Genomic DNA, 15,501 nt, shown 5'->3' with positions numbered 1-15,501 from the left:
AAAGGAATTTGGGCACCTTTGCGCATCTAGGCTGCAAAAAAGTGTCACACATCTGGTATCGCCGTACTCAGGAGAAGTTGGGGAATGTGTTTTGGGGTGTCATTTTACATATACCCATGCTGGGTGAGAGAAATATCTTGGTCAAATGCCAACTTTGTATAAAAAAATGGGAAAAGTTGTCTTTTGCCAAGATATTTCTCTCACCCAGCAAGGGTATATGTAAAATGACACCCCAAAACACATTCCCCAACTTCTCCTGAATACGGCGATACCACATGTGTGACACTTTTTTGCAGCCTAGGTGGGCAAAGGGGCCCATATTCCAAAGAGCACCTTTAGGATTTCACAGGTCATTTACCTACTTACCACACATTAGGGCCCCTGGAAAATGCCAGGGCAGTATAACTACCCCACAAGTGACCCCATTTTGGAAAGAAGACACCCCAAGGTATTCCGTGAGGGGCATGGCAAGTTCCTAGAATTTTTTACTTTTTGTCACAAGTTAGTGGAAAATGATGATTTTTTTTTTTTTTTTTTTTTTTTTTTTTTTTTCATACAAAGTCTCATATTCCACTAACTTGTGACAAAAAATAAAAACTTCCATGAACTCACTATGCCCATCAGCGAATACCTTGGGGTCTCTTCTTTCCAAAATGGGGTCACTTGTGGGGTAGTTATACTGCCCTGGCATTCTAGGGGCCCAAATGTGTGGTAAGGAGTTTGAAATCAAATTCTGTAAAAAATGACCTGTGAAATCCGAAAGGTGCTCTTTGGAATATGGGCCCCTTTGCCCACCTAGGCTGCAAAAAAGTGTCACACATCTGGTATTGCCGTACTCAGGAGAAGGTGGGGAATGTGTTTTGGGGTGTCATTTTACATATACCCATGCTGGGTGAGAGAAATATCTTGGCAAAAGACAACTTTTCCCATTTTTTTATACAAAGTTGGCATTTGACCAAGATATTTATCTCACCCAGCATGGGTATATGTAAAATGACACCCCAAAACACATTCCCCACCTTCTCCTGAGTACGGCAATACCAGATGTGTGACACTTTTTTGCAGCCTAGGTGGGCAAAGGGGCCCATATTCCAAAGAGCACCTTTCGGATTTCACAGGTCATTTTTTACAGAATTTGATTTCAAACTCCTTACCACACATTTGGGCCCCTAAAATGCCAGGGCAGTATAACTACCCCACAAGTGACCCCATTTTGGAAAGAAGAGACCCCAAGGTATTTCGTGATGGGCATAGTGAGTTCATAGAAGTTTTTATTTTTTGTCACAAGTTAGTGGAATATGAGACTTTGTAAGAAAAAAAAAAAAAAAAAATCATCATTTTCCGCTAACTTGTGACAAAAAATAAAAAGTTCTATGAACTCACTATGCCCATCAGCGAATACCTTAGGGTGTGTACTTTCCGAAATGGGGTCATTTGTGGGGTGTTTGTACTGTCTGGCCATTGTAGAACCTCAGGAAACATGACAGGTGCTCAGAAAGTCAGAGCTGCTTCAAAAAGCGGAAATTCACATTTTTGTACCATAGTTTGTAAACGCTATAACTTTTACCCAAACCATTTTTTTTTTACCCAAACATTTTTTTTTTATCAAAGACATGTAGAACAATAAATTTAGAGCAAAATTTCTATATGGATCTCGTTTTTTTTTGCAAAATTTTACAACTGAAAGTGAAAAATGTCATTTTTTTGCAAATAAATCGTTAAATTTCGATTAATAACAAAAAAAGTAAAAATGTCAGCAGCAATGAAATACCACCAAATGAAAGCTCTATTAGTGAGAAGAAAAGGAGGTAAAATTCATTTGGGTGGTAAGTTGCATGACCGAGCAATAAACGGTGAAAGTAGTGTAGGTCAGAAGTGTAAAAAGTGGCCTGGTCTTTCAGGGTGTTTAAGCACTGGGGGCTGAAGTGGTTAAAGCTGTCAGACCCATGACACAGTCAGTTTAACTGACTCAAACCAGTAAAATCTGGGAATTACACATTCAAAGCTCCAATCGGACTAGAATCGACTATATATATATATATATATATATATATATATATATATATTATGTACATACTGTAGGAAGGCGCAAGGATTGATGGAAGGTATGTGTCACTGAGATTCCTGGCCTCGGTGAGGTAAGAGCCGGTAGTTTTAATAAGTGTCAGCAGCAGCTAGTGCTGACTGACACTGTTTTGTTGTTAGTATGGCTGTAAAGCCGATCCGGGCCGGCTCTTACTGGGAGTAGCCAAAGTGCTGGGTGGGTGGCTTCTCCCCACGCTCCAGGCAGTTTTTTTGGGGGCCTATATAAAACCCAGCCAGCAGTCTCAGTGGGGTGTGGTTTTTCCTCCATCTGACAGAGAAGCTGGGGAGTCTCTGTGTTTTGGGACCTGTGAAGTTGTGCCATGCTAAAGGGCTGAGAACCGCAAGGCGGGAGACAGGCCCCTAAAGCCTGCTGAGGACTGCGAGTGGAAAACTGCTAACCAGGTGAAGATTTTGTTCTATGGACATTGCATGGTGTGAACAAACACTAAGACTGTGAACGGTCATTTTGTTTTTCCTTACGTGTGAATAAACACCGAACTTTTTAAGTTAAAGACTTTGTGATTGCCTCTATACTGCGTCCGCAAGCCTGTCTACCAGAGCAAAACCCCACAATATATATATATATATATACATACACCGTACATACATACACACAGAGCATCTAACTGAATAGGTTTCTGTTCATGAGACAAAGTGCTTAGAAGCAGATCATTTTACTGCCACATAACGCCAGAGAAGAAGCGATGACACTAAGTATAGGGGCTACACCAAAAGCATTTGATGTTTTTACTGTATTTCCTACTTAGCCAGTGTAAGTACAAGTCTATACAATTATCTATGATATCTTCTCCATAGAAAGACAAGTTGTGGCAGGATAACTACCTCTGGCTTTTGCTTTCATAGGAAATAAATGTGGATAAAAAAGGATGTCCAATTATCCTGCCACAACCTGCCATGTTTCTCAAAACCATCTTTACTTTGCTACATAAATTTCTAAGTGGGAGCTACAGAGACCAGTAAACATCAGGATATGCAATTTAGTCCTTCACAAATCCCCAAGAGGAACAGACACACAGAAAACTACAATGTTATCCCTATTGCTGAGGGAAGCTGTGGCCAGCCATACATTTGCCCTGCTGCTGGAGCTGTAAGGTATATGCCTTCAATAGCCGTTTCATCCAAAAGCTCTCTCTCCTGATTCCCCCATGCACATACATGCCCTGCTTTTAATGGGAAGAGGAGAAAGCTGCTGCCAGACACCTCTGGCTGCCGCTTATATTCCGGGAGAATAAAATAATTGAAGGGGAGATTCATTAAGATCAGCGTTTTCTATGCCAGTTTTGATATCCCTTGCACTGTCAGATGCCCCCTCCGGCAGTCAGTGCGCCCAAACTGAAATCCATCACAGTTCCGAGCTGCCATAGATTTCAGGCTTCTTTTATACCAGAAAACTGGTGTAAATGAAGATAAGACACCATTAGCCCTGTTCTCTCCATGCAGCCTTTTTGGAAAATGGAGAGGGCGGTGTACAAATGCCACCTGCAACTATATTTTGTCGCAGTGGTCTTTAAAAAGTCACACAGACAAGGTTTGTGACTTTCTTCCGCCATACTGGCATAGGGAGAAATTAAATGTGTTGAAATTCAGGACACTTGAGCCTTCTCTCTTCAACATCATCTTTCAGGGGAGCTTCGGTGGCTTCCCATATACATTAGCTTGCTGGCCAGTCCTGACAAAAATAGTCTAATAAATATATATATATATATATATATATATATATAATATATACACAAACTGGATTCCAAAAAAGTTGGGACACTACAAATCGTGAATAAAAACTGAATGCAATGATGTGGAGGTGCCAACTTCTAATATTTTATTCAGAATAGAACATAAATCACGGAACAAAAGTTTAAACTGAGAAAATGTACCATTTTAAGGGAAAAATATGTTGAATCAGAATTTCATGGTGTCAACAAATCCCTAAAAAGTTGGGACAAGGCCATTTTCACCACTGTGTGGCATCTCCCCTTCTTCTTACAACACTCAACAGACGTCTGGGGACCGAGGAGACCAGTTTCTCAAGTTTAGAAATAGGAATGCTCTCCCATTCTTGTCTAGTACAGGCCTCTAACTGTTCAATCGTCTTGCACCTTCCTCTTTATGATGCGCCAAATGTTCTCTATAGGTGAAAGATCTGGACTGCAGACTGGCCATTTCAGTACCCGGATCCTTCTCCTACGCAGCCATGATGTTGTGAATGATGCAGAATGTGGTCTGGCATTATCTTGTTGAAAAATGCAGGGTCTTCCCTGAAAGAGATGACGTCTGGATGGGAGCATATGTTGTTCTAGAACCTGAATATATTTTTCTGCATTGATGGTGCCTTTCCAGACATGCAAGCTGCCCATGCCACACACACTCATGCAACCCCATACCATCAGAGATGCAGGCTTCTGAACTGAGCGTTGATAACTTGGGTTGTCCTTGTCCTCTTTGGTCCGGATGACATGGCGTCCCAGATTTCCAAAAAGAACTTTGAATCGTGACTCGTCAGACCACAGAACAGTCTTCCATTTTGCCACACTCCATTTTAAATGATCCCTGGCCCAGTGAAAACGCCTGAGCTTGTGGATCTTGCTTAGAAATGGCTTCTTCTTTGCACTGTAGAGTTTCAGCTGGCAACGGCGGATGGCACGGTGGATTGTGTTCACTGACAATGGTTTCTGGAAGTATTCCTGAGCCCATTCTGTGATTTCCTTTACAGTAGCATTCCTGTTTGTGGTGCAGTGTCGTTTAAGGGCCCGGAGATCACGGGCATCCAGTATGGTTTTACGGCCTTGACCCTTACGCACAGAGATTGTTCCAGATTCTCTGAATCTTCGGATGATGTTATGCACAGTTGATGATGATAGATGCAAAGTCTTTGCAATTTTTCGCTGGGTAACACCTTTCTGATATTGCTCCACTATCTTTCTGCGCAACATTGTGGGAATTGGTGATCCTCTACCCAACTTGGCTTCTGAGAGACACTGCCACTCTGAGAAGCTCTTTTTATACCCAATCATGTTGCCAATTGACCTAATTAGTGTTAATTGGTCTTCCAGCTCTTCGTTATGCTCAAATTTACTTTTTCCAGCCTCTTATTGCTACTTGTCCCAACTTTTTGGGGATTTGTTGACACCGTGAAAATTGGAATCAACGTATTTTTCCTTTAAAATGATACATTTACTCGGATTAAACGTTTGATCTGTCATCTACGTTCTATTACAAATAAAATATTGACATTTGCCATCTCCACATCATTGCATTCAGTTTTTATTCACAATTTGCTTAGTGTCCCAACTTTTTTGGAATCCGGTTTGTATATCTCCTCTACAGAAAAAGCAATATTGAATAATGAATACATGTACTATATGATTGGCCTGGGTCCACCACAGCATCTGCTTGTGAGCAGCTCCCAGAAATCTGTCTGAGCAGTGAAAAACGATTAGAAGGAGCAGCTTCTCTGATTAAAATACAGAGTGATAGCGTCATACTTTCTATTTATTAGCACATTTTGGTCCATGGGGCTTTCTAGTGACTTATATACTGTATACTATTCCTATCATATTCAATAATTCAGAATATTTGGAATTTTACATTGTTTCCATGATTCTTTTAACTAAACTTGTACACTGGCGTTTTGGTTTCTGTTTATAAGATCCATTCAGGGCTCTCACAAGCGGTCCAAAACGGATCAGTTTGGCCCTAATGCATTCTGAATGGAAAAGGATCCACTCAGAATGCATCAGTTTGCCTCCGATCAGTCTCCATTCCGCTCTGGAGGCGGACACCAAAACGCTGCACAGCGAAACTGAGCCAAACGGATCCGCCCTGGCACACAATGTAAGTCAATTGGGACGGTTTTCTATGACACAATCTGACAGAATAGAAAACAGACCCGTCCCCCCATTGACTTTCAATCGAGTTCAAGACGGATCCGTCTTGGCTATGTTACAGATAATACAAACAGATCAGTTCATGATGGATGCATGCGGTTGTAATAATGTAACGGAAGCGTCTTTGCAGATCCATGACGGATCCGCAAAAAACGCTAGTGTGAAAGTAGCCCAATATCCTTCTTGGCTGAAACAACGCTCCTAGACAACACTTTACCTTCAGTGTTGGTGATGATCCCACATAAACTGGGGGTGGGTTTCCTTGCCACCCATGCAGACGGTAGATGTGACCCACACGTGAACAAGGTGTAAACAATAGCTTTCCTCCACATTGCCAAATCTAAAAAAACAAAACAAAAAACAACATATTGTATTACCAGTTAAAATACAGATCCATAAATATATACTTTATCTGTCCTGTCACCTTTACTCCTGATATCCTTACATATCACTCATGTCAATAACTGCAGATTATTTTACCAGGAAAACCTCTTTCCATATGCCCTGTTAGGGAATATGGAGGTCACAGAGAAATTCGGAGGATGTGAAAATACTGCAAGCGCTGTGCCGTGGGCAAAGTCTACCGCGTGCCACAGATTAAGTACGGCTTTGTGCTAGGTATAAATAGATGCATCTCATATGTAGGTCATAATGATTCATAATACTCACCTTCATTAAGTAATGCTCAATACATGCTGGGGGTAAGGCTCTGTGCACACGGCGTCTGACGAATACGTCAAATGTATCCATAGGGCTCTATTCACCCAACAGTCGCCAAACGAGTGTCCTTTAGGCTTCTGTTGGGCTGGTACACAGTTTTTTTTCTACTGTATAGGAAAGTGCAGCAGACCACAGAAACAAATAATAAAGCACTATGCTTGATTTTCTAACACTGAGGCCAATGATGTATGACCGTGTGGGGCTATACAACTGCATACATCGAAGCTTTCCGACTGCGAACTTGAAGGCAGTGTGCACAAAGCCTAACCTTCAAAAGATTTAATAAATAGGTAATATGTATATGTAATAAATAAGTAATAGTAACCTTTCAAACAAAAGCAAAAAAGAGACTTATTTTGCTGGGAAGAAACATATTCAAAATGTATAGAAGACAAAAATGGCTATTTACCCTCTGATCAACACAAATGGAGATAATATCCACCTAATGTAATAGCTCAGTCACTGGGAAACAACGCTACAAGCAGACTTCAATAAGCTATGCAGAACAAGCTGCTGTTAGGTCTATTTCGTATAAATGACATGCTTCATAGCACCTTCTTGTTACAGGCGTAGCCTGATAAGGAAAAAACACAAGCACGACCATTACAAGGTTGTTTTCCATGCCTCACTGACACTCGCAACTGAAAGCCTTAAAAAGTCACTAATAACTGAAACCCACCATCACTCAAATACACAAGAATATGCCTTATACTTGACAAATGTAACAATGATCGCCATGTATAACCCCGACACAGATTTCTTTACTTGCCTCATGCTGCTGTCTGTTTGCCCCTACCACCATCCCCGTAGTAATCATGGGGGTGCCGCTTCTCAATAGGGAGGGGGGGGGGGGGGGGGGGGGGGGGAGTAGTCTAAAGCCTTATTAAGTCATCAGTCTGATAAAAAATTGTCCATTCTTCATCTATGATGATGTGCGTGTTTTGTTTTTTTATTCCGCGTGTCGATTTTTCGGCCCACTATGTGCCATCTACTCTGTTTACTTTGAATAATATAATGTTACACATATGCCCTGCAAAGTCTATAGACGATATAGACAGACTGTGTATGTTTCTACAAATTCATGCAGAGACTTTGCTGCTTCTTCATTGAAAGCAGTTAGCGGAGAGTGTGCATATTAAGGTTGTGTGCCGGCCGTGCCCGTATTGCGGGCCACAAACAGCAGGTCCTCAATATATGGGCAGCGGCCATGTACACACTGTATCACAGATGCAGACACATTCTATACGATTGTGGGGCCGCAATTTAGTTTTAAAATATAACATCCTGGCTGCCTTCAGCTGCCAATGGAGGAACCTTAGGAGATTACTGCATACATTGAACTCAATAAGAAATGTATTCAGTATGCTCCTAAGCTCCCTCTAGTGGCAGCTGCAGGTAACCAGAAATCTATTTTTGATTGCTACCTGGAGAACAGAAATGATTGACCACTGATTTTATTTCAAATATTTTCAAATAATGGCACTTAATAATTAAGTCCTGCTTTCAAAGATGATCCCCCCACACCGACCCCCTGCCATGTGGCACAAGAAAATCTGTGGTTTATTTCTGTGCTGTGACGTGTTGACATACCGTAGCACAAAGGGAGGGAGAGCTGCTTCCCTCACCCATTTGTGTCAGCTCATCACTGATTGTAGTGAGACACTTCATACAAGAGAGTGCCAGTCCCTTGTGCGGACGTGGGTTGGTCCTGGCACAGTTGCTCTCTGTACAAGAGGTGCAGGGGCCTGGCTGTCAGAACAGCTCATGATATGATGCCAAATGATGCTGGATAGTGATTTGCTGTTCTGCCAGATAACTCCTTTAAATCTATAGGGGTTTTGGAGATCAATATCAGAAAAACAGAGCTCCAATTGCTATAAAGGTGTAATAAGAAACTAAGCAGTGCAGAGTTTTGAGCCTATTTATATATTTTTTTAAAAAGCTATTCAAGGGTAGACACTGACTTTAAAGTAAGGTCTTGCATGCTTTTCTAGGGATGCTTTTGTATGTTGTACATAAACAGTACAGTGTCTTGTATGGCGCGATTCCTAGAGCTACACAAACAATTGCATGAAAGGTGTAAATTATGGCTTTGCTTTTTGCATTTACTCCTCACTAGAGCATATTCGCTGCCTGCTATAGAGCTCTGTTACATGTCCCTTGTGTGTTGTGGGGACACAGACAATAGAACAGCTTGCTGTAATTTACATACAGGAAGGTTACTATTGTTAACTAATTGCAACATTGAATCACCAATAGTTGAAGAATTCTATTTCTTAACAGAACAAAAGAAAGCAAATAATTTGGTTTTAAAACAAGACTGAGTAGTATGTGAAAGAGACGGCAACCATTAGAATTCCTGTAGGGGAACCATAATCGAGACAAGCACTCCTATTCACATTAAAAGGACATCTGCACGCCTACAACTCGTCTGATGCTCAGCATTTACCTAAAGCTTAGAAAAGTATTTTTCTGCCAGTTAAGGTTGGGTTCACATCTGCGTTGTGAACTCCGGAACTGTATCAGATGTACATGTCGGCTTCCAGACGGACACAAAAAATGCCACATGCAACATTTTTTTTCTGACCAAAAGTTGGCATATTCATTACAGTGAATGGGGATCAGTCGGTGCATGGTGGTATCCGGCCTCTGTCGGAACAGAATGCCGAAGCGCACATGTGAACCCAGCCTAAGCAGTAGTCTTTTCAGGTTCGGATGACACTCTACTGTGTGTGGGAAGCTCCCGATTCTTCCCCGATAGATGATGCCAGGGTAGACAAGTATCAGGGGAAATGAATATTTTTGCCGGATGCTTTCTTCTCTCACCAGAAGTGTCTCTCAGAAGCTTTCTCTGCTCTCCCCATAGAATAGACATACATGTTTTGCTGAGTCGGGAGAGATAGCGGTCGGCTGATGGTTCAGTTAACACCTAATGAATGTATATGAGAGCCTTTACACCTAGTGTGATGCCATGTTGGTCGATCAATGTGTAAAAACACAAGTGGTCATGTTAAACCAGACTAATGCCCAGTCCTTTTCTTCTCTCAGCAGATAAGTTGCCATGTGTTTGGCAGCAGCTTTCTCCTCTCTCCCCAGTAAAAACAGATACAGGTGAAACTCGAAAAATTAGAATATTCTGCAAAAGTCCATTTATTTCAGTAATGCAACTTAAAATGAATTGCATTAATGTAGCTTAAAATTAGAATTTTGTGAAAAGGTTCAATATTCTAGGCTCAAAGTGTCACACTCTAGTCAGCTAATTAATCTATACCCGCTGAGCAAAGGGTACTTGAGATTGTGACTTTGGGGTTTCATAAGCTGTAAGCCATAATCATCCAAATTATAACAAATAAAGGCTTGAAATATCTCGCTTTGCATGTGATGAGTCTATCTCATATGTTAGTTTCACCTTTTAAGTTGCATTACTGAAATAAATGCACGATATTCTAAATTTTCGAGTTTCACCTGTATGCCTGGCTGTACAAAGCGTGTATGTGGGATTTAGGTTCCCCTATAACTGATATTTATCAATTATCCGCAGCATAGATGAAAATGTCCAATTGCTGGAGGCCCTACTGATGGGACCCCCACAGATCAATAGAATAGGGGTCCAGTTTCCCTGAGCAGTTGTGCAGTGGAGGAGTTAGACTGGTGCGCTGCTTGAACATATGCCCTGTCTCTGCCTTCCCTGTCAATGGGTCTGTACTCAGCTACCTTTATCAGTCCCATAGACTTTGAATAGACCCAAGGGCAAATCCTCAACCTGCACTCCATTCGAACCCCTCCACACTGTAATTGTGTAGTCAGGAGTAAGAGTGGCTTGGGACCCCCGTTATAGTGACCAGGCTGGCGCTAGCATTCGAACAGTTATCAACTATCGTGTAGATGGGTGACAAATGTCCTTCAAGGGACAACCCCTTTAACAGAGGTGATGAAATATCACTCATAATGGGCAATTTTGGCTACTGCTAAGATTATTTTAATATCCAATTTTACTATATATTAATATTGTAGCAGTTTGGTCAATTCACATAAGCAGCATAAGTCACAATGTATGTGCACCCTTGTTTCAAATAGCTATTTTGAACGTCACGGTCTCATGTCAATGAATCAACAGCGCGTACTGTCCATGTTCCTCACTGACAACACATGTATCCATTGATTTAAATAAGTTTATTCACACACCCTTGTTTTTTCATGACCTTGGTTTAGTGGAAAAACAACAGAAATATACACTACTTTTTTCCGTGGTACAGACCAAAACCCTTATTGAAGTTTATCCGTCTATTAAAACCATTGACTCTGCATCTGTTCTGTCAGTGGTTTTCACTGGTCGTTGGTAGTAGATGCTCTGGAAACCCTTCTTCAGCCAAGCAGTAAACATGGAATACGGATGATATGCGTGGTCCATAAAACTGTGTGCATGAGGCCTAAGGTCTTAATCACATGGCTCTTTTTGTGTTTGCCTTATGGGTTTAATGATGTAAGGTATGGAAGCCCCATAGGATAACATTAGCATGGTATTGCAGATGAGTATTTCACAGAACTGGTATAACATGATCCAATACTGTTCAGTCTTCTTAAATACAAGTTTTGAACAAAAGCTCGAAAAGGAGACATTAAAAATTATGAGCACTTTTACTTTGGTCTGTTTTACTCACAATGTCTTTAATGCAAAGTATTTATAAGTGAGGAATACAACAGATATTTCCCATTTCCCTGCGGATACTGTTGTTTTCTACTTTTCCTTAGGGTAGCTACCCAGTATTACTGCTGACACATCAGGGGGGGCGAACCATAATATACATTGTACACACCATCTATACAAGAGGTATACGTATCCATAAACTAGGCTCCTTTAGTCTACAGTACCTTGTAGGAAATTTCAAAGTTCTCTCCTCCCCAGATCTGAAGACCTGGGTCATAAAGACCCAACTCGAAGAAGAACTCTCTCTCGATCGCAAATAATCCTCCGGCCATGGCAGGAGACCTAAATAACAAATGCATTGAGTAAGTTTTTGTCCCAGCTTCGCATATTGTGAAAATAATAAAATCAGAAGGCTAATAATATCAAGACCGTATTAATCAGACAACGGAGAAAATCCATATGAACGAAGCAAAGAGCTGCCAGGAAAGGTTCTAGATGAAGCAATGAGGGTTATTGGAATGCAATGAGCAGTAATCTACTCTATATCCCTTGCATTTTTATAAATGACAGTGTAGTTTTACTCTGCATTAAATGTATTAGGCTTGCCTATGAAAATGAGAGGAATCTATGTGGTGGGGTAAGGGATCTTCTACAGGGACCAGGATAGTAATTGGGGATAAATGTTTCAGCGCTCATTCCCAATAACCACGCTGTGTAAAGGTGCCAAGGTTCACCGGACAAATGGGCAAACGCTTGTTCATCAGGTGATCGCATCTTTCATGCAGCACCTAAAATCATTATCCGTGGACAGCACAATGGCCTGTGTGAACAGGGATGTGCTTCCAACAAATTACGAGTCTGTATGGGGACAAACGATCACAGTATGAATTGTTCATCCCTATACAGAGGGAATGATTGCTGCTACAGACGGCACGATCAGGCAAGGTTTGGAATTCCTGATGATTGCCCTGTGCATCAGACTGTGTAAATGGACAGGGGGGGCATTGACGCAACAGTATTTTTGGTCCGCGTCTGATTTGCATTATTTGCGGATTGCACGCAGACCCCTTCATTTCTATGGGCCTGCAAAAAAATGCGCACAGCACACAGATGTCATCCCTGTTCTGCTTGCATCCATGCGGCCAAGCCGCAAATTACAGAACATGTCCTAGTCTTGTCTGTTTGAGGACAATAGGCATTTTCTCAATGGGGCCCGATATACGTGCTGGATGCACATGGACCGCATCTGTAGCAGCCATAATAATGCATTTTCCCTAAAGGGATCTGGTCTGCTATGATGGCAATATTCAGTCTGCTTGCCTGGTCTAGGCTATTAAAAGGGGTTGTAAAAATGGGTCTGCTTTTTCCCCCCCAGAAACAGCACCACTCTTGTCTGTGGATTATGTGCACGCTATGTTTGTGGTGTACACCTGACATGCAACTTTTGCAACTCTATGCAATACAGTCCCATATAACCTGCCTATACATTTATATACTGTGCATGCACACGGAACGCGTGTATACCACACAGTATATAATTGTACATACGTGCCATATGGGACGGTATATCATACCGTTACAAATGATGCATGTGACTTGAGTGGTATGCGTTTTTTGTGAAATCCCTGTGTACTGATACATGTAGTTGATTACTTTTCATTACAGCCAAAAAAAGGGAGGGGGCGACCATAGATGGTTTGGATATGCTAAGGCTACTTTCACACTAGCGTTGTTTAAATCCGGCGTTCAATTCCGACACCGGAACTGCCCGCCGGATCCAGAAAAACGTGCGAAAACGGATTACATTTGAATCCTGATCAGGATTTTGATCACAATGAAAAAATGCATTGGAAAAAACGGATCCGCCATTTATGGACTTTAACTTTTTTTTTCACATTTTTCGGGTTTAACATGCAAAAGCCGGATCCGGTTTGACTGAACACACGGCACCGGATCCGGCGTTAATGCAAGTCAATGGGAAAAAGACAGGATCCGGCGTTCAGTCAAAGTGTTCAGGATTTTTGGCCGGAGGTAAAAATACAACATGCTGCGGTTTTCTGAAAAGCCTGATCAGTCAAAAAGACTGAACTGATGCATCCTGAACGGATTACTCTCCATTCAGAATGCATTAGGATAAAACTGATCAGTTCTTTTCCGGATTTGAGCCCCTAGGACGGAACTCAGCGCCGGATAGAAAAACGCTAGTGTGAAAGTACCCTTTAGCGTATACATTGGAAGCATTTCCCTGCATATACCTCTGTTATACCGTAATACTGGGGATGGACATTGAGGATTGTCGTTTAGGCTTATAGTAAATTATTGGACAGAACGGCATATAGAACTAGGCATTTTGCCATTATTAATATGATCTCTGAAGGGCAAGCAATTGTGCGTGGATGAATTAGAAAGCTTAAGCAGCAAGCCAGTAAGAGAAGTACTTTCCTATTGCATGCACGTCCCCTTGGTCCAAACAATTAACACTTCTATGTCCCCTAGCTTTTGTGTGTGCCACACTTTGCAGTCTCATACCTCACAATTTACACAGGACTGCTTTTTCCTAGGCCATTCCTCCCCAGGACACAATGAAGCAGGCAGTAGAGAGGTGAATTCTCCCCCTACACCCCCGTTTACGTTGAGAAGTAAACTAAGATATATCTGTTAATTCATATTAAGTGTAAGTGACAACCCAGCCATCGGTTTCTTTAGATGAACATTTTACATTGGGAATAGCAGCGCTTCCATCAACATATGCATTTTGAATCCGTACATTATCCCCTCCCGTCTTCAATAAATCAATTTTTTTTAAAACAGAACTCCGATTCTATGCTAAAGAGGAGCTGTCACCTCTCCTGACATATTGCGGGGTGTCCCAGCACAGTCGGAGACTGACAGCACTTATTGGATAGTGTCAGACACCCTGCTGGATCTTTATTGCTGACTGCTGGCAATTCATTCATAAACTTCAAGTAGGAATAATAGCGGGGTGGCACAACATACAGTTATTACATGGGCAATGTAAGTAATGACCAAAACAGACATGACATGAACCCTGTACTTCCCAAGCTGACTTCTTCTGACACGTACAAGCTTTGCCTTTCAGGTGTGTAGTAGACAATCTATACTATATCTTCCCTTTCTCCTGATCCCGTTACACTCACCTCTCAGCTTCGGATTAGGGTTAGGAAAGAGCTGAAAGGGGGTGAAGTTCTGCTGTACTAGGAGGTAAATCTGCAGGAAGCTGCTCGGCACCAAGTGAACATTACAAGGGGAGCTTAAAAATTCTGCGCATGCAAAAAATGAGTAAACAGTCTGTGACCAGCAAAGCACGGCAGGGTATGCTTCACTGCTGGTAACTACCAGGAAAGGAAAACACTGAGTCCCGCTTAGCCCAAAATAAATGCATATACTCATTAGCATAGCCATTACAAAAAGTCAATACCCTTCACCAAAAATGGTGTTAACTCCTTACATAATGGATCAGAAAGCATGCTGCCGACTGTGCTCCTTTATCATTTGCATGAGGTCGTGTGGGCATATATGTGTACAGACAAACATATATGGCGATGAAAGTGACACAGGAAGTGAAACATTACATTAACACCAAGAGGAAATTTATAACATGTTAATCAGGGTGGCCCACGCAAAAGTAGCCCTCCACCAGCGACAGTATGACCAGATGAACCAGCAAGTGGATTGTTTTTTCTTATTTACCCACAAGTCACAGAAGATGCTGAATGTGGTCCCCGTTCACGTCTATGCATCTTTGGGCAGGTCGGATTATGTTGGCTGATACTGCTTGTGATGCTGCGGATAGTGTTTGTTATGTTCTCCTTGAGTTCATCCAGGGGATGTGGATTGTTAGCGGACACTTTCTGTTTTAAGTTTCCTCACAGATAAAAATCACATGTGGACAAGTCTGGGGAACGTGGTGGCCATAACCCCTTGCCCTTGCCCCTTCGCTCCACCGTAAACAGTTCATGAACCCGTGCCAGTGAGTTCCGTGAGGTGCGGCATGTTGCCCCATCTTTTGGACATTTTTTCTTCTGCGGCATCACTGTTGAAGATCGGCAAGCAGTATCAGCCAACATAATCCAACGTGCCCAAAGACGGGAACAGGGACCACTTTCAGTATCTTTTGTGCCTTGT

The 15,501-nt window shown here is 41.9% G+C and overlaps 1 protein-coding gene across 2 annotated transcripts in view; it reads right to left on the bottom strand.

Moving 5' to 3' along the window:
• GALNT7 (polypeptide N-acetylgalactosaminyltransferase 7) overlaps positions 1-15,501 on the bottom strand; it is a 154,853-nt gene that overhangs the window by 23,443 nt on the left and 115,909 nt on the right. For both annotated transcript variants that reach the window (XM_040418669.1, XM_040418668.1), the window contains exons 7-8: positions 11,580-11,697; positions 6,205-6,327 (exon numbers count right to left, since the gene is read on the bottom strand). In XM_040418669.1, coding sequence (XP_040274603.1) covers positions 6,205-6,327; positions 11,580-11,697 — 241 coding nt within the window. The remainder of the gene's footprint in view (positions 1-6,204; positions 6,328-11,579; positions 11,698-15,501) is intronic.

This window comes from Bufo bufo, chromosome 2 (assembly GCF_905171765.1).
Source record: "Bufo bufo chromosome 2, aBufBuf1.1, whole genome shotgun sequence".
NCBI lineage: Eukaryota > Metazoa > Chordata > Amphibia > Anura > Bufonidae > Bufo > Bufo bufo.
This window is presented reverse-complemented; position numbering and strand designations above follow the sequence as displayed.